We start from the raw sequence: 25,102 nt of genomic DNA on the forward strand, positions 1-25,102 counted from the left end.
ACACATGGTTCCCAAACTGTGCTCCGCAGAGCACTAAGTCCTCAGCCAGGGATTTCTTGTTGCTCTGTAAAGAGATGGGGGATGGGAAAAATTATATTTAGTTATTTTCCAAAGTAATTTCAAAAAATTTCATTCATACTAGGTAAAAGCTGGGAGCTATCTTCTTTTTGAATCAATGAAAGCAAATGTTTTCAATACGACAAAACGTATCAGTGTTAAACATCAGAGGTGTTGTTTTTGAACTAAACTGCATTTATCCAACCAGTGGGCAAAAAATTTCTAGAGTTATTTCTTCCCGGGTTGACCCATGCAGTAAGATGGCTCGACATCATGCCATCATCTAATCATGATAAACTTGTGCAATTTCAATCTAACATATTAGATCATATTTTCAGCTGCAAAACAGCCTAGTATAGTGGAAATACGACTAGTCATTCTATGCTACTTGCTCCTAACTGCTGATAGTCCATTCACTGTTTTCTAATCTGGAGGTTGTTTATGATAAATAGAGCCCGGAAGTTTAGGCACTAAAAATGGGCAAAATTGGCAGGCAAAAAGGCATAATTTTTGGAAGGAAGAAAAAATAACTGAAAACAAAAGGCATTAAGGGTCCAAAAACTACCTGAAAAATTGATTGCACTTAATCCGTCTATTGTTTTAATTATAGTCTATAATAACTTCATTATTATCCTAGTTAAATTGATCCCAAAATAAAATGTTAGTAGACCCTTAGGATTAGGCCAATTCCATAGCCACCATTACAGAAAGATGCGGAGCCGATAGAGAAAATGATCTGTGGAGCTACCTCAAGTTGTGAATAATTCTCGTTTATTTGTTGTATTATTTGGAATAATCTTAATCATTTCTATAGTTGAAACATGACTACCTTGTTCTATTTTTGTGAAAAAAATTAACTTTTTGTTTTTATATTGCCTTTTATATGGGACCCCTTCAAGTGCGGGGCCCTGTGTGGCCGCATCTGTCATACACCTCTTAGAGCGACTCTGGTCAATTTAATCGAATACTAAATATGCATGTTTAATAAATAGCCATGGTTGTTTGCAGTGCATTTATGGTGAAAAAGAAAATCTAAACAACATGGGACCAGAGCCCTGTCTGTTCCTACCCGCCCCCTTACTTCTGTGAGCCATGACTTCAATTCATGACCTCTTCGGATAATCATCGGTCTGCTATACAACAAAGTCCAATGCCTGAGTGAAACATTATGTGCAGCATGTAGAGAAACAAAAATTTCTAATTTTCTCTGCTTCTCTAACACAGGCTGCATTCATCTGAAACAAATTCATTCACGTCTAACGCCATCAGGTAAAAGCAAAGTTAATGCATGGTAACACCAATCTCTCAGATCATTTATTTGTGTCTAAATGGATGTGGGAAGGAAAAGGAAGCTTTCTGAGAATATTTAATACTCAGACAGTTGGAAAATTTCAAAAAGAGCAATTGTTTTGAAGTTCTCAATGCTCAAAATATCCAAGTTTTACAGATTATGGCCTCTGAAGTTAACTAATAAACTTAAAACTTTATGTTAAAATAGGCATTTATGGCATGAAATGTCAAAAAATACATTTTTACCAAAAAAGTTTGAAAATAGGCAAAAAAGGGCATTTATGGCATTTTGTTGAACTTCTGGGCTCTAATGATGAACTTGTGCTCCAGGTAGTCCTCAAAAAATCCTGTGAGATCCCCCAGAGTCTTAGATGATCATTGGTCCCTTGTCATCCTGTGGTGCTATTCCTTGATCAATTCTGCCCTCTGTTTCACCACGTGGAATTGTCTTGTGTGTTGGCAGGCCACTGCCTCGCATAGGCGTTTATCATGACTTGTCTTTTTAAACTGCTCCACATAGGTCTGAAACGGCAATGGTGTGAGAAAAACAATTTTTTTCTCTGGCCTATTTCACTGGTTTCAGATTAACCCTGGGCAGCACTAGATGAATGGCCCTATCCTTGGTCTTCAGATGATCCTAGAACCTCTGCCTTATCCATGTCCTTCCATTCCACAAAATGTTGCTGAAACTATCAGATATGAAGTAACTCTTGGAGAAAGAACAGGTAAAATTATCTATAACTTTTCTATGATCAAATAAAAATTGATGCAAAAAAAAATTAAATTTTTGTTCAAAAGACTGGCAATTTGACTAAAAAAATTTTTAATCAAATTACTTTTGTTTTCTAAAAATGAGACATATTTGTTAAAATTGGGACGTGTGGTCATGGCATATATGTAAACTAAATGTTAGTTGCATGCAGGTTGAGTGTGCCTGCTGGTGTCCCTGTGAACGTTAGTGGTCCGCAATGAAATTTTCACCTAAAAAGTGCTCAGGGACTTGAAAAGTTGGAACCACTGTTGTAACACAGTTACATTTAAGAAGAAATACAGTATTCATATTGTTAACATATTAATAATATATTATTACATATTATAATATATATGTACAGTCGAATCCCGTTATAACGAACGCCAAGAGACCGGAGGAATCACTTCGTTATAAAGGAATTCCAGGTTACCTAGCATTGTTCCTATGTTAACTTATTTGGGGGATTAAAAAGTATTCGTTTAAACGAGATTTTCGTTATAACGGTATTCGTTAAAACAGGATTCAACTTTATGTGTTTTTCTATTGAAATCAGTAGTGGTATTTAGGTTTTGGTACATCTGATATTTGTATATATATTTTTTATCTTTATATTTAGCTCGCTCTCCAGTATTTGCAGCTATGTTTGAACATGAAATGGAAGAGAAGAAGCAGGTTTGTAAGATATCTATCTGTTTAAATCACAGCACAAATTTGGGAGTTTAAATTTAATAAAGCAAAAATATATTTTGAATGTAAAAATACTTTATATTTTATACTTATTTTACAATTCAAATACCTAAACTACATTGCATTTGCACGGAAAAAATTTGATTAATGAATAAAATAGTGTTAGCAAAATATATTAGCATGTTTTTAGGTCTTGGGTTGAGGTTTTTTCTGTCCAGTACCACCTGTTGGATACTACTGGAATTATTTAATTATTTTTATGGTTTTGATTAGAGGCCCCCCACATCATTTCGTGTGAGTCTTTGTTTCATTCTTGTGCATTAGTTTGTAGAACAAAGATTTTTTACTTGTTGACTAACTCATAACTCCAATCCAAAAAATAGAAAAAAATGTATTTTTTCATGTTTGAAAAATTGTTTTGTGTAAAACACATAAATAACTTTTTATTTCACGAGACCAAAATTTAGCAGGCCAATGTCTCATGTGAAATGTTATTTTTATTGTATGATTGTTATGTTAAAAAAATGTATTGATAAAGAGACGACACTAAATTTTTCTCGTATTTTAATCCTAGATTATCCTGATAAAACATTTTCGAAAATTAGTCAGACCCTGATATAACAAATGCTGATTTAACAAATTCTTCAGTATAACAAATTTTTTTACAAGTTCTCTGTCTAAATGTTGCTGTTGATCTCCGCCCTGATATAACATTTTCTTCGATTTTAAAAATTAAAATGTCAGTTTTATCTGATTTGTTAAATCAGAATTCGGCTGTATATATTTTGCAGTAAATTGTGTATGCAATAGTTTTTATCACCATAGATTCTGGATAATCATACCGTGCTACTAATCTGGCGTTTTTTTCTTAGAATGTAGAAGAAAACATTTCACTGCATATATATATATATATATCCATAGCAGTTTATATCCATGGCTTAGTGCACACATGTGGCAAGTGACATTTTGCTGATTTTTCAGGAGAGCATTTTCAAAGTTTAGTGCTACATAAAAATACATTCACATAGTACATCAGTGAATGCTGAAACTCAGCATTCCTGTCTACTTATCATTTACCACATTTGTGTACTACAATATCTGAAACTGGCTTGCAACTCATACACTTACTCTATTTTTGCAAAAAAAATGTCACTTACCACATTTGTGCACTAAACCCCATCGATATTATTTAAATAAAACTTTTTCAATTAACTTCCAGTTATCCAGTTTAACCCTTGTCTGATATGTTCCAAATTAGTTAGAGTCTATATTGTATTAAAAAAAAACAACTAAATATAGCACATATAATTCACCTATACCTCAACAACATTCATATCAGAGACTTTTATTTTAAGAACAAGGTGGAAATAAGAGATATGGATCATGAAGTGTTGAGGGAAATGTTAAGGTTTATATACACAGGAAAGTCACCAAGTTTGGAAAAAATGGCAGATGATCTCCTTGCAGCTGCAGATAAAGTAAGTTGTATAATTTTGTGTTATTTTTTAATTCCTTTCTAAATCTGTTATTTTAAATATTAATAATTTCTGCTATAAATTCGCTGACAATGAATTCATAAAAATTGCAATCGATTTTTTAATAACAGTATTAGATATCAGAGATACTGTTGACGCGCTATAGCACATCAAATACCTGGAATTTTGAAAAAGGCTCCATAAATATTTGGTTCAAGCTACACGCATTCTTTCCTAGTTCCACAAAGAAAAAACTCCCCAATTTTTTCTTTCCCCCCCCCCTCTTTACCATTTATCATGATCGCGCAATCTTGAAAAGCAGTTTTACTACTTTGAAGTACAAATGAAGCATTTCAATGAGCTGTATTGTATTGATATAACCCTGGGTTGTGTTGAAGAATAAGATGACAAGATATCTAGTTGCGTCCCTAAATGAGAGGTTGTATATCAAATTTTCTAATTTCTGAGAGTTTTTCCCCCTTGCGGATTATATACCGGGAAATTACGGTGCATTCTGGCTACTTGCCTGTATTATTCAAATACGGCGTAAATTTGCTTCATTCCTACAAGATTGTGAATGTGAATTTTCTGAAAAATCGTAAAGGATTGGAATACCCATCTAAATTATTGTAATTTTTCCTTGATGTTGATGGGGGGGGGGGAGAGAAACTGAATTTGTAAAAACTCTACCTTTTGAATACCCACAGTTTTATCATTTTAGCCGCTGTTCTGTTGTCACCGTTTTGTATCGCGAAAATGAGGGGTGTAAACATGTAATCGGCATTAAGATGGTCACAAGGATTTCTTCCACAGAAATCTTTGGTCATTAACACTCAAAAAGAATTTTCAATTAAGAGACTCCGGGATGTTTTTTTTTCAATATTTTGATTTTCTCCAAAAATATTTCCCTTTAAAAAAACAAGCTTTGTTGTGCCATGACTGTCACACAGACCTAAAGCGCAAATATGTAGGCTATACATTGAATTTTAAATCCACACATTAGCAATATGGAAGGTAGATTGCACCACCTACTGAACACAAATCACTCCAAATGCTGGACGCACACTTTTAAGTTTCACCAACACAAATCTGGCATAGTTCCCATATGTGGCAGTTTAACAGTGGTAGATCATAGTTGTGGGGGGGGGGGGGATAAAATCATTACACCAGAAAAATGCTTCACAAGTATTTATATAAATAGGGGATCGGGAGGTATATATAAGTGTCAGACTCATTTGCTTTAAATTTAAACAGAAATTATTGAAAGAGCTAAGGTTTTGCAAAATGGAAAATCAATCGGAAGAATATTTATGGATTGATTTATTTTTAAATATATAAATGCGTGCCTTAATTAATTATATTGTTTTAGATTTATTACATGTGTTAATTTCTATATGTAATTCTATATGTTAAAGTCTTTTTTAATAGATTTATTTATAAGCTTTCTCTACTAGTACACAACGAAAGTAAAAGAATCTAGTTATAAGCTGGTAAATTAACCTTTTTTTTTCAATGAACCTTTGGATTGAACATGTTTTTAGAAATGAATTATTAATTTAATTCACACGGGAATACCAGGAAATGATGAAGTGGGCTATTATTTAATTTTTTTCCAGAGGTAACTCACTTTCACTCAATAGGACACAGATTTTGGCAATAACCTAGGTCCCGGGACCCAGGTAAATTAGAGTATAGGGGATCTGTGGATATACAGAGTGCATTGGTAAAAGCACACACAGCATTTTACTGGTGAACTATTGACCCTAGAGGCATACTTACAGTTAGAACAAGTATCCAAATAACATGTAGAACTCAGATATGCCATTTAAATTGCCATTTTTAATTGCAAATATAATTATTGAAATTAAAACTACTTTTTTATAAGGACACTCTGTGCCCAAAATTCCAATTAAAAAGTTGTTGTCCTGTCTCTCATAATGTCAATCAAAAAAATCCAAATCTTGAGGTGCAATATTCACTGAGATATTCGAATTTGAAAAATAGAGAAAAGTTAGGAAAACACAGCATTAAATGTGTATATATAATTTTACCCGCATTTGATGCTGTTTTTTTCCCAACTTTCCTTCATTTTTTGAATTCGAATATCTCAATGAATGCACTTAGAGACTTGAAATTATTTTGTTGGGCTCAGTAGAGACAGGGCACCAACTTTCTAATTGGGTTTTTGGGCACAAGGTGTCTGTAGAAAAGGTTAATTTTTTATTTTATCAACTATTACAGCCCATTGTAACATAAATGATGTATCTGAGTTCTACACATTATTTGAATACTTTTTCTAATTGGAAGTATGCCTCTTGTTCAACAGTTTGCCAGTAAACTGCTGTGCATGCTTTACCTATGCACCCTGAATAGTTCTAACTATTAGATCATTTGATCATTTTCGTCGCACCACTGTCATTTTCTGCACACAAGGGCTAATTAGACCGGGACCTACAATTTATTGCCGATTCCGAATGGCAGGCTTGTTTTTTATACTCCTTGAGAGGTTGGTGCGCTAACCCCTCGATGGGGGGACTCCCTGCAGTAGCAATTTTTTCTGCGGTCATGTCGCCGTTTCTGTTGTACCCGTGTCAGGAAAGTTTTCTGACAAGGACGAACTGGGTATCAAACTGTTAACACCTCTAAACATCTTTTGGTACTTTAGGCGAGTTTACTTCAACCTGGGCTACCGCGCCCTTTAATTTTTAGATTAATATTTTAAAGGTTGATAATTTTTTAATGAAATATACACACAAAAGTATTAATTTATACATTATTTTCTTATACAGAATTATTTTTATCAATTTTTTAATTCATTTTTAAGATATTCAACATAAGAGACTACTGACTGGCATGCATACTTGGTAGCCAATGCAATTCAAAAAAATATTTTTTATTCATTTTTATAGTATGCTTTGGATCGGCTCAAAGTGATGTGTGAGGAAGCTTTGTGTTCAAACTTATCTGTAGAGACTGCCTCTGATGTCCTAGTCCTTGCTGACATGCATAGTGCTGAACAGCTGAAAGCACATGCCATTGATTTTATCATCCTGTGAGTGAATATTGAGTAAAATAATTAGTCATACTAAAATAGTGTGAAAAAAAGTAATCAATGAAGTTGATTTAGCAGGCAGAACCATATTATCTGAATCAATTTTAATTCCTAAATTAATCAAATTTTATGTTATTGCTTGCAAAAACCTTGAATTTTTTATAGAGCAGAGATATAAGGCATCAAAGTTTGCATTCCGCTTTGATTGTCACTGCCCTGTTCCTAATCCCAGATTAGCCAATTGATATTGAATTGGCTTCATTTCGACTCTCAATTGATTTAAAGTATGTACAGTGTTTGAAATAGATCCTATTTGTAAGTCAAAGCGTGACTATATATGAGAGCTCGTTGGAAAAACTGAATAGCGTTTGTTGTAACCATGCCACAAGGGTGAATGTCATTTCAGCCATGTATTTTACTTTTCCTTATTCACTGGCTTTTGACTGATTTAATTTTTACTACAAGTTTCACAAATTTTCTTATGAGTTCCTGTGGGATTGGCATTTCTTGCATATAAGAAACAGATTTGACTATATGTGACAATTTGTAAGATTTTTGCATTGACTTGAACAATTTAAATGATCAAAACAAAGTGGAATTATACATTGCTTTGACTGTAATGGGTTTATGGAAATTTGAAAAAGCAAGGAAAAGTAACATGCATGCACTAAACTAATTGACTGCATTGTTACAGCAGAAAAGCTTTTTCTAAACACCTCTGGTAGTTCTGATGCTAATACTTGTTGGAAAAAAAGCTGACAGACATTGTAGATATTTTCTCAATTTTATTAGGTGTAATTAGAATATATATATATAAAATTTCTATATCCCTGTTTAAATGACAATATACAGGGTGCATAGCAAACAGGCTATGGCATTTTACTGGTGAACCATTGATCCTATTGAGAACAAGGGCAACAACTTTCTAATTGGGTTTTGGGGCATGCAGTGACTGTACATAAAGTTAATTTTTTTTGTTTTAATAACTTGCAACATGAATGGCATATCTAAGTACTACACATTATTTGGAAACTTTTTGTAATTGGAAGTATACTTCTAGGGTCAATACAATGTAAGGTTTGCACCACCAGGAAGTGGCGTTATGGGATTATAGAGTGTGGGTGTGGGAAGAAGGGCCCTCGATGGAGAAGAGGAAAGAAACCTGGTGTTTTTGAGTAGTTAGATTGTGGCTCCTGTGGACTCAAGAGGTAACTTGAAGGGCTCGCAGTAAGCTAGGAAGATGTGTTAATATTTTAATGTTTACTGTTAGAAGCTATAATTAAATCAACTATTATCATTAGCAATCAGTCAACAGAAATGACCCAAACAAATGGTTTGTCAGTAAAATGTCATAAACTCCCCCCCCCCCCTATTTGCTATGTACCATGAATATAGCTGGTACTTTACAGGCAATAGGGAAAAATCGCTAAAACTTTTTACATTCCACTATATAATCCTTCTCCATTTGTTGTGCAATTATGGGGAAAGGTTTCAAACTCCCATAAATCCACCAAAAAAGGTGTAACATTTGCATCTTCATTTTTCCCTGCCACAGAAAAAAGCTTGTCAACCGGGTTCAGTTTCAAGAACCCACAGTGCACCAGCAGTCTTGCCAGTGTAAAAACTGCTTGAGAAAGAAAAAAATACTAATTTTATTGTATTCAAGAAAAAGTTTTCTTTTGCCATTTTCTCATAAGTTGTTTTTTTAATCTTAAGCCATGCAACAGATGTAATGGATACAGGTGGATGGAAAGCAATGGTGATTCGTCAACCTCATTTGGTTGCAGAAGCTTTTCGAGCATTAGCCACACAACAAGCACCACCAATTGGCGGCCCTCCTCGAAAAAGAATGAAGCAATCTTAGTGTAAATATCTGGCAAAAGGGATTTTTCTGGCCAGTATGTATTATAACAGCTGCTTTGATGAACTTCTATGGTGAGAACCCACCTACAGAGCTAGGATTGGTGTTAAAATTTTTAAAATCAAAGTATGAACTTTCTCCAAAGAAAATTTGTATGGCCCAGTATTATTTTTAGTAAATTTCACAGAAATAAAGCAATTGTTTTTTCTTCCCAAAAGTTTTCTCTGTGGTTTCTAATTCCATCATGAAAATTGTTTCTACACCCTTGCATAATATATATATGTGGTAATTGATCATCTTACTACACTGCTTTACTTTATGAATTATATGATTTATATGAATTTTTTTTATATACCTATGTACAGAAGTGCATCTACTGTAAATTATAATTTAGAATAGTTCAAATTCTGTGCGTAATCGACGATAATGTGCTTTGAAATGACTGTATAGCAAGAACCAAATCAATTCTGTTATAGTTTTATTGTTTATTCTGTTGTTCAATTTTTCTGTACATCTATTTCATTTTTTAACAGCTTTGCCAAAACAATTATGGCATGTGAATAATTTTGATTTTTATTATAAAATTTTTTTGTATTGCTCATATTTTAATTTGGAAAGAGGACTTGCTTACAAATTCTCATATGAAAATGTTTTTGTCTATTTATCATAATAGCTATTAAAATATACATAGAAAAGTTTGTTATTTTAAATTAATCAGCAATAATTATGAATTATGTCTCTATGAGGCTACAATTTATAAGCCCACAGTTGACCCGCAAGGAAAACTTTCATTCTGATCTGATTATGAAACAACCGAAAACTTCAATTTTACCAAAATGTTCACATTCAAACCTTGGGAAAATGTTTAAATCAATCAAAATTTTTCTCCCAATAAGTCTCCAACATTCTTCAAATATTGCAACAATTTTTTTCCAAATTATCTGATGCTATTATTACTATTGTTGTGCACACAACTTAATTTTTTTTTAAATTAGCAAGCATGTATAGTTTTCTTTTGTCTTTAGAAATCATACCTTTAAACTATGTTATCTAACCATCTGGATGAAATTTACATCACTTGTAGACATACTGCAATTACAAGTATTGAAATTTTTTTGTGTTGTGTAGTTTTTTTTCCCCCGAATCTTATTTAATATCAGTGGGTGTTTATATATGATTTGATTTCATATTTTATAAAAAGGATACAAACCAAGTGTTGATCACTTTTAAATGTAGCTTATAAAATTATTCACACATACAACACTTTTTGGCATGTACCAATTTGTTAGGAATTTCTCAGAGGTATGTTTACAAGGTACACGTGCAATGTAGTAGTAGCCTGCATAATTAACTGTTTGGCTGTGTGGTTATGCTCCTTAAAATTAAGCTGAGAAGCATTTCTTTTTTTTTCCCAAAAGATGCTAAATTTAGCATCCATATTTTTTGATACTGCAAATTATTTATATGGCAAGGTGGTTACTGGTGATTACACATAGCTGTCACCAATGAGCTTTTTGGATACCGCTTGTGTGCTGTAGGATGATTTGCAATTTTTTTTCAGTATCGTTACTGACTATATGGTCTGCATAACAAAATTATGATAATGGACAGGAAATCCACTGCTTTACAATTATGGGCAGGTTTTCTATTTCATGGAATTTCTTTGTAGCTGATTTATGCACATATAAATTTTCAGATTTCATCTGGGATGACTTCCCTAGTGAATATTCATGTGGCCTATGAAATCTGCATCCAACATTCTTTTATTACTGTTGAAATCTTTGTTAAAATTCTGATTGATTTTAAATTTTCCTTCTCCATCTCTTAAGCATATTAAATTTTAGGGTGCATATTAAAAACTATTAAATTTTGTTTGTTGTGATATACAGCATATTAGCACATGTTGTTGTTTAAAATGGGTTTTTTTTTCCATTCACATCTAAGTTAACTATCCTGCATTTTCTATAATTACATTCTTGATTTGTGACAAATTGCAATTGCTCTCTTTATTAGCTTTGTGAATTTTGTGTCAAGTGCATAACGAGAGCTTCAAAACTGTAAAATGTATTTTTTTCAGTGTAATGTTTTGTGTGGCATTCTAAGCAGCTGCCATTCAGATTTTTATATCAAATAAATTTCTATCGTGTGATTATGATCTATTGAATAGCAACATTTTTGTTGCTTCACATTGTCTGACTCCAAATTAAATTTCATTTACTATCATTGTATATTATCCCTTTAAGCTCGAGCCCGAAGGATCGTGTGGGTGAGATACTAACAAAACTTCATGCTTTCAAAAATTTCCTGGTCTTAAAGGGTTATGCGACCCATCATTGTGCTATCATTAGAGCCCGGATCATATGCACTAAAAAAGTGATCAAACATGCTATAAAAATATGTAAATATGTACCTAAAAACACTGAAATGTGCATTAAAAAACCCAAAATATGTACAAAAATGGGAAAATATGCATTAAAAAAATCATATGCAAAAAAAAGTAGATATGTTTTTAAAATTAATATTTTCTATTTCTTAGTGCATGTTCATTTACAAAAAAATGTCCCCACATATGTACAAACGACATGCAAATAAATTCTGTGTATTTTCGATATATTGGTATTTTTAATTTGTATGTTGTAGCTGCTCAGTAACGAAGTGCAAGTAACAAAAGAATTTTGATGCTATTTCTAAAAAAAAAAAAATTTAACACTTTGGGCATATTTTTAGAAATACCTTTACAATAAAATGGTTGATATTTGAAAAATGCAGTATATTAAAAATACCTATCATAAAAAAACCCCAGATGGACATATGAAAATGTTATGCAATATTTATTTGAAAACTATATTAAAAAAAAATTGAGCTTAAATAAGCTTTCAAAAATATGCACTTATTTTATATGCACTTAAGTTTTTGATTTTATGCATTAATGCTAAAAAAGGCCAGCATATGCATATAATCTGGGCTCTAGCTGTCATATATGATAATGGAACCAATTACAGGTTGAAAAACTAAAAAGTTTTTCCATTTGTTGAAATCAAACAAATTACAAAAGATTTGTTTTAAATCGCTCACTTTAACATTTGCATTACACAAAATATGTACTGTATATATAGTAATATTGAGATTGAGTGCACCACTGTAGAGTGATGATAATACAGTGAAACCTTGTGTGTGTGCTACAACGATACTTGATGTAACCATAAATCTTTCTGCAGTGGTATTTTTTCAGATCTTGTTTGGTTTTGCTTATAGTCTATTGCAGCAGTTCCCAACCTGTGCTCCACGGGCATTTCCCAGGGGCTCCATGATCACTTCAGTAAATAAATACGAAAAGGCCAAACGGGCTCAGTGAATGGAAAAGGTTAGGAACCATTAGTCTAATTTGGAACTCCTCTCGATAAAACAATGTCCTTTACTACAATAACTCCCTCTATAACAATGTTTTTTTTTTAAGAGATTTTAAAAGCTGTAATGATATTTTTTTTATATTGTGCTCAAAATATTTTCTAACGTATCTCTTAGTTTGTGGTTGAATATGTTTTCTTTGGAATAATATAGTAGGTGTAGAGATATGATCAAAGTATTTAAGATTTTCAATGAGATTTTGATGTGGTGGATCATAAAATATTTTTACGCATCGTTCAGCAACTTCGATTCGGTTCAACATCTAATGAAGTATGATTTCATTGAACTTGATGCTGGGAACATGAGTGTGTTTGAATCGTGTCACGTGAAAGGTTGCTAAAAAATAAAATTTGGAATTGAAAACTAAACAATGGTATGAATGAACAATTCCCAAATCATGGTATGAGAAAGTGAAAAAGTATACACACTATATAACGTCTATCACTTCTAATGTGAGGGAGCTACACAAAGGATCTTGTGACTTATATGGGACCTAAGAAGGCTGTAGCAAGAGGGGGGGGGGCAATGCCCCAAAATTGGCTGCTTTTTTGTATTTTAGGCATGGCCCCACCCCCTGCATATGTTTTGGAGTACACCATAATATATGAGTGCCCTGAAAATTCACATTTTCCCATTGCCCAAACTTATGAGGAACAAACCCTGGAGGAGGAACCAGGGGGTCCAGTCGTCCCCATTAAAATGATGAATAGGAAATAAGTGGGTCTTGTCTATTGTTCTGTCACTAGTCCCCTCTGAAAATATTTCTATAGCTATGGCCCAGGGCTCTATTAAAAATTAAATTCCATAATTTGTTAACTTTTTTTACTTAATGTGTAAACAATATTACCCTGGGAAACGTTTATTCAAAAATATTAATTTTAGATTTTTACACATTTCTAACTTGATTTATCACAATGTTAATTTTTTCGTTTTAGTGTTATTAGCGCTATAAGACTTCAAACAAAATAGTTCAGAGAGAGAGCATTTGGATAGCGAGTTGATTATTATAACTAGAGCCCGAAATATTGGCCTTTCAATACATATAAATGTATTAAATAAATTTGGCCTTTTAATACATATTTTCAGGGTTTTTTTCTCCTTGAGGTAGGATTTAATGAATTAATAGAGATGTTTGCAATACAGTATTTTCAAAATATCAACCGTTTTATTGTACCGTATTTTCCTGCGTATAATCCGCATGCGAAATTTGGAGAAAGAAAAAAACCCACGTGTATATATACAGTCAAACCTCGTTAGTGCGTCACCTGGTTAACACGTCACTCCGCTTAACGGGTCACGTTTTGGAAGTCCCAATCTTCCTCAGGCAGGAATTGGCGCAGCTATAGCTTACTCCGTTTACTGTGTCATATTTTTGCTCTCCCAAGAGTGACTTATTAACGAGGCTTGACTGTATATATATTCCGCGGCAGCGTCTCATCCACAGGATTTAAAAAAAAATAATAGAAACATGTGTTTCAATAATATCAGTCCATTGATACGTTAATTAATTGTCGCACTGTAATAAAATCACTAAATAAGGCTATTGTTTATTTACGAAACAATAGCCTTATTTACAGTTCAATCAAAAACCTTCAAATTCAGACTCATCAGTAGAGCCCGGATTATATGCACTAAAAAAAGTGGCGAAATATGCACTTAAAAATGCCAAGATATGCATTAAAACCTAAAATATCCTAAAAAACGAAAAATTCCGAAATATGTACCAAAAATGAAAAAATACCCTTAAAAAAGCTGCTCCAGTAACAAACTACCAATAACAAAACAATTTCGACGCTATTTCTAAAAACAATTGAACATTTATGACATCTCTAGAAATAGCATTACAATAAAACGATTGATATTTGGAAAATACTATATTGCAAGCATCTCTATTAATTCACTAAATCCCACCTCCGGAAAAAAATATGTTATGGAAATATTACGAGCAATATTTACTTGAAACATTATTTAAAAAAAAAAAATTGATTGAGCATATAAATAAACAAACAAACAAACAAACCTTTAAAAATATGTATTCTAAAGATTCTTTGATTTATATGCATTAATGCTGAAAAGGCCAAAATATGGAAATGTATATGCATTTGCATATAATCCGGGCCAGGGTATGAAAAAAATCATTTTTTTTAATAATAAAAATCGGGTTTATTAAAATTAACCGATTATTTAATTTGTTGAAATTAATGAAAGCAAAATAAATTAATTAGAACAAATTAGTTAAATAAATCAATTAAAACAAACTAATTATAAATGGGCATAATTATCAGAAAAATACGCCAATGCGTCGATGACCCCGAATCATAGAAATCGATGTATAGAAAGCTCGAATTTCGGACATTGGCCGGGTTAACTGGGCTGGCCCCTTCGCGAAGGGGCAGGGTCTGCCTGTCGTAATGGTTACTAGGCGCTTATGACAGACAACCAATAAGGAACTGGTACTGTGACGTCACAAAACTTGCGTCCGAAATAGAACTCCTTAATACACTGAATACATAGTATATGAAGTCGTCTTAGTCCGAAATACACTCTCGTGTGACCAGGAGGTAAAGGCTGCTGTCCGTAGCCTAATAGCATGTATAAGTCCAGCATATGCAGTGCTATCGAGTCTGATGTTACCTGCGAGGTCGCTTTGTCGAGGAGAACGCAGAATCTCAAGCTCTCACATGAAGAAAGCTCCGGACAAGAAACCAGGGGAAGAAGCCTGACGAGTGGATCATCGGAAGAGGTGACTCACCGCACAGCTCTCGGGATGACATGCCTCCAGATTCTAGAAAGAATTACGTTAGATGGAGATGAATGCGATTGTTCCCAAGTACAGTGCTAGTATTTGAAGGACCCACACGGGTAAAAGGCTTATATCCCGGGAGGGACAGAGCCTGGGTCGTGTCTGGTCTGTCGGTATTTGAAGGGAATATTTCCCATCATTGCAATTGCAACAGTGAATCAGAATGTTAAACCGGCAGCCTACAAAATTAGCATAATCTTTTGACACACAACTTCTCATTTGCATATTTATACGGAATAAAATATTGCACGACTGTGACATGGAATCTGGCAATACTGAAAACGTAAACATTGAAGACCTGTGGCCAAGGTCTACAACATTAGGCCTATTGTAAATTGAAGAATCTCATGATAATATTGACCATAAAAGTGGTCCACGGCCCACCATCGGTGTGGAGGTAGATATTGCATATTTCAAGTATATATTATATTTGCAAACATTTCTAAACTAAAATTATATTGCACAATTATCACATTTTATCTGAGGTAGATGGCTCTCTGCGGAGTTCCCTCCCTATTTATGAGCAATTTCAGGGCCCCTCATGTTACAATGTTCAATAACATTTGAAACATTTTTTAACTGACTCACGGTCCTAGGATGTTGAGAAAATCGACTTGAAAAGGGTTCAAGTAATTGTCACAATACTTCTTCAAAAAACTCTGTGACCATTTTTCCTTTCCTCTTGTACAAACAGCGGTATATCAGATTTAGTCTTGCGTGGTTTAATATTTTTGTTACGCCCACTCTTGAATGCTTCTTATAGGTGAGGAAAAAAAGGTGCGTACTCTCGTAAAAGGAATTCCTTCTGTTCATGTATTTTTCGCTTTTCAATTAAAGATCTGGGCTAACTAGAACTGAGTGCACACGAGCGCTGATTTGAACATATTATTTTACTTAAAAATTTTGATAAACTTACTGTATCCCCGCGCATTTGCCGGCATGCCATAAAATTCGAGGGACACCAGCTTTTGAATGTTGTGGTCTTGTCCACTTTCAGTATGCCGGAAAAAGCGAGGTTAAAAAGGATCACGGCATGCATTCAGCCGAATCAACGGATTTTTTGAATATGTATAAAGGGGCGCCATCTCTTTTTTTCTAATTCACTCATTTCCAAAAATCAGTTTTCTTTAAATATTAATTTTTCTCGTATGCATTATCTTGTGTTCATAAAACTTTGATGGGTCCCCGGGCCAAATGATTTTTCTGAGGCCCTACCAGGCAAATTTTCGAAAATCTCAACCAGATCTCATTTTTGTGAGGCCCCCTTTTTTCTTGAGACTCCCGGGCCGTGCCCGGGTGGGCCCATGCCTTAAGACGGCACTGCTCTTCGCCATCTGATATGAATTCAACTGTCAACTTTCATTCATACATACATGTACAGAAGACTTATCAAACCTTATCTCCTTTCAATTACAGTACTGACTTGAACAGTATTTCTAATTCTCTCGGATATGTTTCATTTCTTTCTCCCTTCCCTTGCCCACTAACACCCTCTTTCGTAATTTACTGAAATTCCCAATTATATAGCCGCGACGCATTTACAGATCACTTAACCAGTCACCTGGCTATAACGGCATAGGAAGTCGTGCCGATTTTCGGTCTAATTATTTCAGTTTTCGGAAACGAATATTCAATTTTCGGACTTTCTAGGAGCCTATTTTGTATATATACATTCATGAGATACAGAAATGAGCTAACCAAATGGATGAGGATACCTATGAACAGTAACGAATTTACAGGGAGGCGGCAAGTTTGAGGAATGAGTGGCCGAAAAAATTGTGTAGCCCACCATAGAGCGAGAATTTGGCCAGTGCATGACTTATAGAGTTTGCAGTCATGTGACTTAGGGCAAGCATGTGAATGATCATAGAGATTGGCCTATAAAGCGAGAAACAATGTCAGTTAGCGACTAAAAGAGTAACCTGGAGAGCATGTGAATGCCGAAAGAGTGAATGACCGGGGAATTCGAGAAATCGGTGTTCATGAAAATTAGACTAGAATGGGAAAAGGGCCGCAAAATTCGTGTACCCCACAGGCCGCAAAACCGTAAATCTGCCTTTGTCTATGAACCCGACTGGGCGTTGTACATTAGTGTAATATGTGAAAAGATCTTCAGTGTTTCTGATCTTGTAAATTCCCATGTTACAATTTTAGATAATGTTTGACCTATGACTGAAATTGACTATGGTCAATATGGCTAGGTAGTTTTTTCGCGGTGTTTCTTCAGTGCTGTATAGAATTTATCTTTATATTTTAGATACCACCCCCCCCCCCCCGGAAGGAATTAAACTATTTGCTATAGAAACTTATGGGAAATCGCGTTCCGACTAACGAAGATTTCGGCTTATCAATGCAATTTCGCAACGAATTATCACTGTACATACAATCTGAAAAAAAGTAGTATCAATCGGGAAAAAAATTGTATACAAGAAATTTTTTTTCTTTTTTTATCATCATCACCAGTAGATATACTAATGGCACAATAGTTATGATACAAATGTTAAACATAATTCAGAAAAAACAATAAAACAAAACAACGCTTTTATGGGTTTCCTTTCAAACAATAGGAAACCTTAAATTCGTAAGACCGAAAAAAAAGCTTGTGCTTCGTGAGGTATTACATGCAAATATTTCAATTCAATGTGTATATATATAGGATAATTACTTTTTGTTTTCTATATAATAAAGATTGAGTTATTTTTACACTTATATTAATTCGAAGAAACCTTATCTACGTCAACAGCTATTTCTCAATAATTTTATTTCAAACTCTTTCTATCTTGGACATTATGCTGGGCAAAAAATGTAAGAGTGAATAACTGAATGCATAGATGAGATAGAATTTTTCATTGGAATGCAACTATTAATCTTTAGCAAAAATCTAAATTTCGTAATTGGGAAATTAATTAGTTTAGATAGTGAGGATCTATCGAAGAGAGAGAGAGAGAATAGTTTTAAAAATTAAAAAAATAATGATTTTTGTTCCGGGAAACTGGGCTTTGGCAACCCGAAATTAAAATAAAATATTGTATTAATAAATCGTGTATTTTTTTGCTTTTTATTATCGTTCTTTTAAGCTAGACAGTTTTTATAGTAACCAGTGCATGAGATATCATCGCCTACGTGAATGTACAATGAGAAAAATATAGCATTTAAAATGAAATACTAAGGTATCATGTTTCGAAGAAAGGAAGAAATGTCCATTATTCAGCAGAAAATTTGAAACAAAATATTATTTTTTCCCGACTAGACACGCCATTCAGTAATTTATTAGCCATTGGCTTTAATTCTGAGAAAATGAATATATTAAGAGCAGAACTATACTTTTTTTATGAAAACCAGTCTAATAGAAGCTGCCGGGCTATTTTCGTTTTCTTATGTTATAGTCATATTTCACGTTACTTTCGTATATATTTAGAGCAATTCAATTAAATTTACATCCATATTGGTCAGCGTTATTAGCTGTAATTGGAGTGAAAAGTGTACACTGATCTCCACTTAATGGGCAGACTGATTTCTGCCTCGTATTCACTGAACAACGTGGTTTCAGAGCATGTTCCGCTGAAATATGGAACGCGATTCACAGACGCTTTTGACGATAGGCTTCTATGCTGTAAGGTATGTCTATAAGTGACTTTAATCCAAAATATGCACTTTGGATGCATGCTGATACTAATAGCACAATGATGTTGAGGCTAATTTTGAGCTGCAATGGGTTACGGGTAATTATTTTACACTTATATAGAATATTTATGCTTTATGGAATCAATTCAACGAATAGGAAACTTGAAAGTAACTGGAAAGTATTGTAATTGCTGAAACAAACCATCTAGCTAAATATTTCTTCATAATTATTTCTTTTCGATTTGGAAATAACTATCATTTTTATCATTTCCTGCATCGGAAAAACCTTGCTTAGTGATAAACATTTTCGTTGTTCATTATTTTGGACTTGCTACACAAATCTAATCATGTATGTCAGGGGTACACAACCTCCGGCTCACGTGTCAAATACGATCCGCCAAGAGGTTCCGGTGAAAAAAATAACAGTAGAGTACATGCTTACTTTATTTCCTTCATAAAAATACTGGAAATCGGGATCCAGATGATATATCGCCAATTATTGCCAAAAACTGCCAAATTAAAGATCCCTACCAATTACACAAAAAAAATTGTCAAGGGTTAGTAAAGTTACCAATGATCACCAAAAAAATTTCAAAGGTACAGCGAAGTGCCCGTAATTGAGAAAATTTTGAACTTTGCTCTGAAAAACCAATCCCTCAATGAAACGTTAAAATTTCAAAAAATATTCACATCGTGAAAGGTGTCTAGGCTCTTTGTACTGACAATTTGAAAATTTTAGGTGTACATTTAGTAGCCTGAATGTACTAGATTCCTGAAAGATAATAAAATGGCGTTTGTCCCAAGTTAGGCGCAGGCAACCTAACTTGGGACAGTATATTGTTTGTATGTTGTTTCATACAGGGTGGGCAAAAAGTCCGTGGGAACTTTAAAAATGAATAAAAACTGGAAAAATAACCGAAGTCAAAAACGGTTTGCACGGTTAGTGTCGCTAGGTCACGGGAATTTTTTTAAGACGGAAAAAACAGACAGCAGACAGGTAGCCATCTAGCGTAGCACAAAGCTATCCTCAGACACTGAGTGGTCTGTTGGAGTTAGAAAATCGAATAAACAATAATTGCTAGAGGTATTTTTATGACTTTTGAGATGATTGCTAATCCATTGCTTCTACTGAAAAGAAAGCCATTTGCTATTACTGCTAAAAAAATAAAAGAAGGGAAGATAACATCACCTGTTTTTAGGGTTATTTGTTAACCTCCCCCACTTCCCTGCCAATATGGTCCTTAAGGCAGGGTCATAAATACAAATTAACGAAACAGAAATTAATTTATAGCTTTGATTGGTTGGCAGGGTATTGCAACGCGGAGCATAAGGATCTGCGTAGTTGAAAATGAAATTTAGCACTTAACAAAATTTTCCAAGAGTTTCACGAAAACAAGCACAATGATTTTTTATTTGTGCCTGTTCATCCAATTTTTCATAAGTAAGGCTCGGATTTCTGACCTAAAGATGAAACATTGTTGCTGATAGGTTAAAAAAACCTCAATTTCAGGTTTCTTAAGATATCAGCAACGACATTTGACCTTTAGGTCATGAAAATCAGAACCCTAATCATAAGCCTGTATCATTCATTATAAGGTTTCGAGATGAATGTATTTATATACAGTGTCACTTTATTGACAGTGACATTCATTTGAAGACAATCAATCAAAAAACAGCGTTAAATGCGGATAAAACGGTTTATCTGCATTTTTTTCCCAACTTTCCTCCGTTTTTCTAATTCGAATATCTCAGCGAATATTGCATTAAGAAACGTGGAAATTTTTTGGCATGAGGAGACACAGGGCAACAACTTTGTAATTGGGTTTCTGAGCACAGGGTGTCCATATAAAAAGCCAAAATTTTTATTTTAATAATTATAATATTAAATTTAATTTAATATCAAGGGGACTTGCAACATGAATGACATATCAGAGGTTGGCTCACTAACCCTTCGATGGGGACTCCCTGCGGTAGCATTTTTTTCTGCGGTCATATGTCACCGTTTCTGTTATACCCCTGTGTCAGGAAAGTTTTCTGACAATGCCGAACCGGGTATTGAGCTCGCGACACCTCTAAACATCCTTTGGTACTTTAGGCGAGTATCTTGTCGACCTTGGGCTACCGCGCCCTAATTTGGTTTGTAAAAAAACTATGATTAGCCATGTAATATAAAATTAATCCTAAGTGTCTGTGTTCAATATTTTCCGCATTTAAAATCGGGTGATTCTTTTAGAAACACCATGTATTACATTGGACGGGGTAACATTAGGACATAGCTGTCCAAATTTTGGTAAAAATTTGAAAAATTTCTTTTCGTTTGTTCTGACCTTCGAATACGAAGTTAACTATTGTATACAGAAGGCAGGAAAATATTGAAAGTGGCCAAACGAAGAGGACAAACTTTGGTACTCGAATCTGATAAAATAAATTCCTGTACCCAAAAAATTGAAGGTGATTTGTTTCTAGTCGGCATTAAGAAATAGGCTTAATTTAATCTTAATTAATTAATATTTGTGCAATTTTCAACTATTTTTAAGGAGACACCAGTATGGATTGGTGAGGGGCAATGCTATGGTGTCACAGGGAATTTTTCTCTAATAGGGTTGTTAATAAATGGAATAGCTTACCCCCGGAGGTAGTAAATTGTAACACAATTGACATGTTTAAAGAGAAATACGATAAACATGTTGGGGTAAATCGAGAAGCCATCCATACTTAGAATAAGACAACCATAAGTATTCTTTATGGGCATTGTATAATATTTTATCACGTGTATATATTGTTTACAATTTTTGTTAATTGCATTTTTAATTGGGTTGCTGTATTTTTGAAATATATGGCATCCATATTTTTATGGGCATCTTTTTCTCAGCCCCCTCGTTGGGCATTTTGCCTGTTGTGGCCTTGTATTTAACAAGGCCACAACAGTGAAAAAAACTACAGTTACTTTTCTACAGTTAGTACTTGTGTAGTAGTACTACACTGTAGAACTTGTCCTGTAGAATTTGTACTGCTTAGTATTGAAGTAACAGTTACACAAACAAATACTAATATGGCTTCTAAAGTAAGAAAAAATCTTGTCCTAAAATTCGGGGTAACTTTACGATAACCGAATTATGTCTCTCTCCCCATTTATTTTATAAATTAATTTAAATAATCGGGCATGGTAAGCAAGCTGAGGGTTGTAGCTATTTTTCGCCCCAGAAATCATGTTAACAATCACAGCACGGATACCATGTTCGAAATTGTGTAATTCTAGTCCCAAGGTTACCCGAGTTCGGTATTCAAAAATCCCGAATATCTCAAAATTTTAAGCACAGTTTAAATATTCCAATTTTCACAAGAAATATCAGAATTTAAAGCAAGCGTCATAGCTGGCCATAGAATATGGTAAAAAAAACCCATCTCGAAATGGTATGAAAGCTTTCAATTTAATTTTTATACAAAAATAATCAAATCAATTATCGTATCTCAAAAGTTTTAATATATCAGAGGAACAAATGCGCGATCACATCAACATTATTCTTTAATACACTCTTAGTTGTATTTTTCTTTATAACTTGGAGAAATAAAGTTTCTATAGATGTCATTAAACTTTGCGTTTCAAGCATAACGTTAAATAAATATGTGTGTGCTTTACAGCAAGGGTGCTCAACCTTTAGGAGAGTGCGGACCACTTCACTGGTTTGACAACGGGTCGTAGGTCACTAATTTAAGGGATACGAGAGAGCACTGCAGGTCACTTAAGTGATCTGTAAATGTGCCACTGGTCACTCAAGTGATCGGGAACGGGACCGCGGGTCATTTTGGTCATCTATCTGTAAATGAACCGCCTGTTATTGAAGTAATCTGTAAATATGTCGTGGGTCACTTAAGTGATTTGGAAATGTATCGTTAAACACTTCAGTGGGGTCTAGAACAACCCCCAGATCATTTAAGTGATCCGAAAATGTAGCGCGGAACGCTTGAGAGATCTAAAACATCACCGTAGGCCACTTATGGGTTTTAGAAATGTTCCGCTGGCTAGTTCACCACACACCAACTCCGGCCACATCGCTATACGCAATGTACTGCCATTTAAGAGTTGGATTGAAAATGAAAGTACCATCTATCTGTACCTCAAGTTCGTTAATGAAGATATCTTATTTTTTGTATCCTTCCCCCTGTTCGAACTTGGAACCTGTCGGCAACCTTCACGGGGGGACGAGCATCTTACCACTACGCCAATCGAACGTAATGTGCAGCGGGATACTTAAGTGCTCTGGAACTGTGCCGCATGTTGCGTAAGTGATATGTAAATATACCGCGGTTCACCTAAGAGATCTGTTTATATGCCGCTTAGAGTTTATTTTTACAATAATAGGTATGAGGTCGCGGGCCACATCAGATGACCACTTTTGGCCCGCGGGCCAGGGGTTGAGCATATAATCTTTACAATAAACGCTAATACCTGAACTGTGTTTTATTTACACATATTCTATTACACATAATTATATCCATCAGTATCATATTATTTTATTTACACATTACTTAAAACATTTCTATTTTTTATATACGTTCTGATGTTAAAATATTCCAACATATTGTCTTTTAGAATGAGATCCCAGCTAAGGACATCTGTTTAGCTCATTTCGAGACCAAATTTATCAGACGGGCATTGATGTGATCAGGTTTCTTAATGGATTTTCGAGTTTTATTTTGGTTTTTTTTGAAACCATATCATCTTCTAATGAGCCTTTCATGTGGGTTTATTTATCTATATACACGTGTATATATATACTGCAACTGGTGCATTTTATTTTAGGTAGAAATTTTTAAAAGATATATTTTTTTAGTCGAAATCTCTCCCATGAAATTCGATGATCTGTCTGCACTTATAGAATAATGCAGTTGTCCATATACAGTCCGTCTCAAAAGTTGAATTTACACACAAAGTATAGATTTTTAACTGCGCTATGTGGATGCCGTTTCAAATTTTGATCATATATATATATATAGTAAGATAAAAATACAAGAGAAATGAAGATAAAAAATGAAGAGGTAGTGAAAAAGTATCTTTTTAATGACAAAAGCGCCAGTGCTTGCTCACTTGTTCTTTCAAAAATATATATATACAAAAAAGAATTATTTTAATATTTATTTTTTAAAGAAAGTTTTTTTAAGAAAGTATTTTTTAACATTTCTTCATTGTCTTTTTTTCGTCCAATATGTTTTTGAGAAGGCAGACGTCGGGGAACAAGGGTTGGCATTTTTGGTGCAATCAGGCATAGTCTGATTTTGCCCTTCAGAAACACCTACACTTTTCGAACCATGCATGGGGTTCCCGCTGATGACGACCCACTGCATAGGTTCTATTTCACTATCATAAAAAATTAATTTTTTTTTTTCTTAAAATGTTTCTTTTTTGTATATATATTTGCTTGCGATCAGAATGTAAAAACCTGCTTTAAATTTCCGTCATTGTCGAGGGAAATGAGTTTTTAGTTTTTTAAACTCGAAATTTTGAAAAATAGCTGTCTCAGAAGTTTAGAAAAACTTTCGAATATATATAAATTTTGAAGATTGCGTCTATATCGCGCATCAGGGACGTGATAGTATAAAAGTTAAAAATTATCGGATTGGTGTTCATTAAAAAAAAAAAAAAAAAATTGCCGAAATCGTCGCATGTTCCGTACTATAAAATCCTTCGAGTACTTCATTTGTGTGAAAACAGAAAGAGAAAGGCTGTAAAAGGTATTGCTTTGAGGAGGTCGAAATGAAGTGTCTAACGTGTATTGACCCAGTGTGTGTTCCAAAAGCCAAAACCTTGTTGTGGTAGGCAACGCAGTACAAGTTTACGCGAAAACAAAACCGTTGTAAGATTAGCTTCAACGCAAAAAATGATCTTGTGTGAAATTATGAAAGAGATCCAAGAGTGATAATTTCAGCAGATGCTGTTCACAGACAGATCAGAGAAGCTTTTATTTGATTCATATAAGAGTGGTTAGGAAGTCGCCTGCCACAAGGATGCACCAAAGAGAGGTGGAGAAGAGGATGAAATATATAGGAACGCAATCATTATGTTTTATGGAGACATAATGCTTTATGGAGCTTG

General features: G+C 34.0%; 1 protein-coding gene and 1 long non-coding RNA gene across 3 annotated transcripts in view; both read left to right on the forward strand.

Annotated features, from left to right (window-relative positions):
• The window catches only part of LOC149080102 (speckle-type POZ protein-like), a 45,538-nt gene extending 33,754 nt beyond the window's left edge, over positions 1-11,784 (forward strand). The window contains exons 7-10 of one of the 2 annotated variants that reach the window (XM_089239101.1): positions 2,715-2,770; positions 4,141-4,263; positions 7,170-7,312; positions 9,029-11,784. In XM_089239101.1, coding sequence (XP_089095227.1) covers positions 2,715-2,770; positions 4,141-4,263; positions 7,170-7,312; positions 9,029-9,176 — 470 coding nt within the window. In that variant the 3' untranslated portion in view covers positions 9,177-11,784. The remainder of the gene's footprint in view (positions 1-2,714; positions 2,771-4,140; positions 4,264-7,169; positions 7,313-9,028) is intronic. The other variant, XM_089239102.1, reaches the window with a different exon arrangement.
• A 3,893-nt stretch (positions 11,785-15,677) lies between these two features.
• The window catches only part of LOC149080103 (uncharacterized), a 129,942-nt gene continuing 120,517 nt past the window's right edge, over positions 15,678-25,102 (forward strand). Inside the window, exon 1 of the long non-coding RNA XR_016193491.1 lies at positions 15,678-15,781. This is a non-coding gene — a long non-coding RNA (uncharacterized LOC149080103). The remainder of the gene's footprint in view (positions 15,782-25,102) is intronic.

Source organism: Pholcus phalangioides, unplaced genomic scaffold (genome assembly GCF_987345545.1).
Source record: "Pholcus phalangioides strain wild (caught in Gottingen) unplaced genomic scaffold, Ppha-v1.0 ptg000011l_1, whole genome shotgun sequence".
Lineage (NCBI taxonomy): Eukaryota > Metazoa > Arthropoda > Arachnida > Araneae > Pholcidae > Pholcus > Pholcus phalangioides.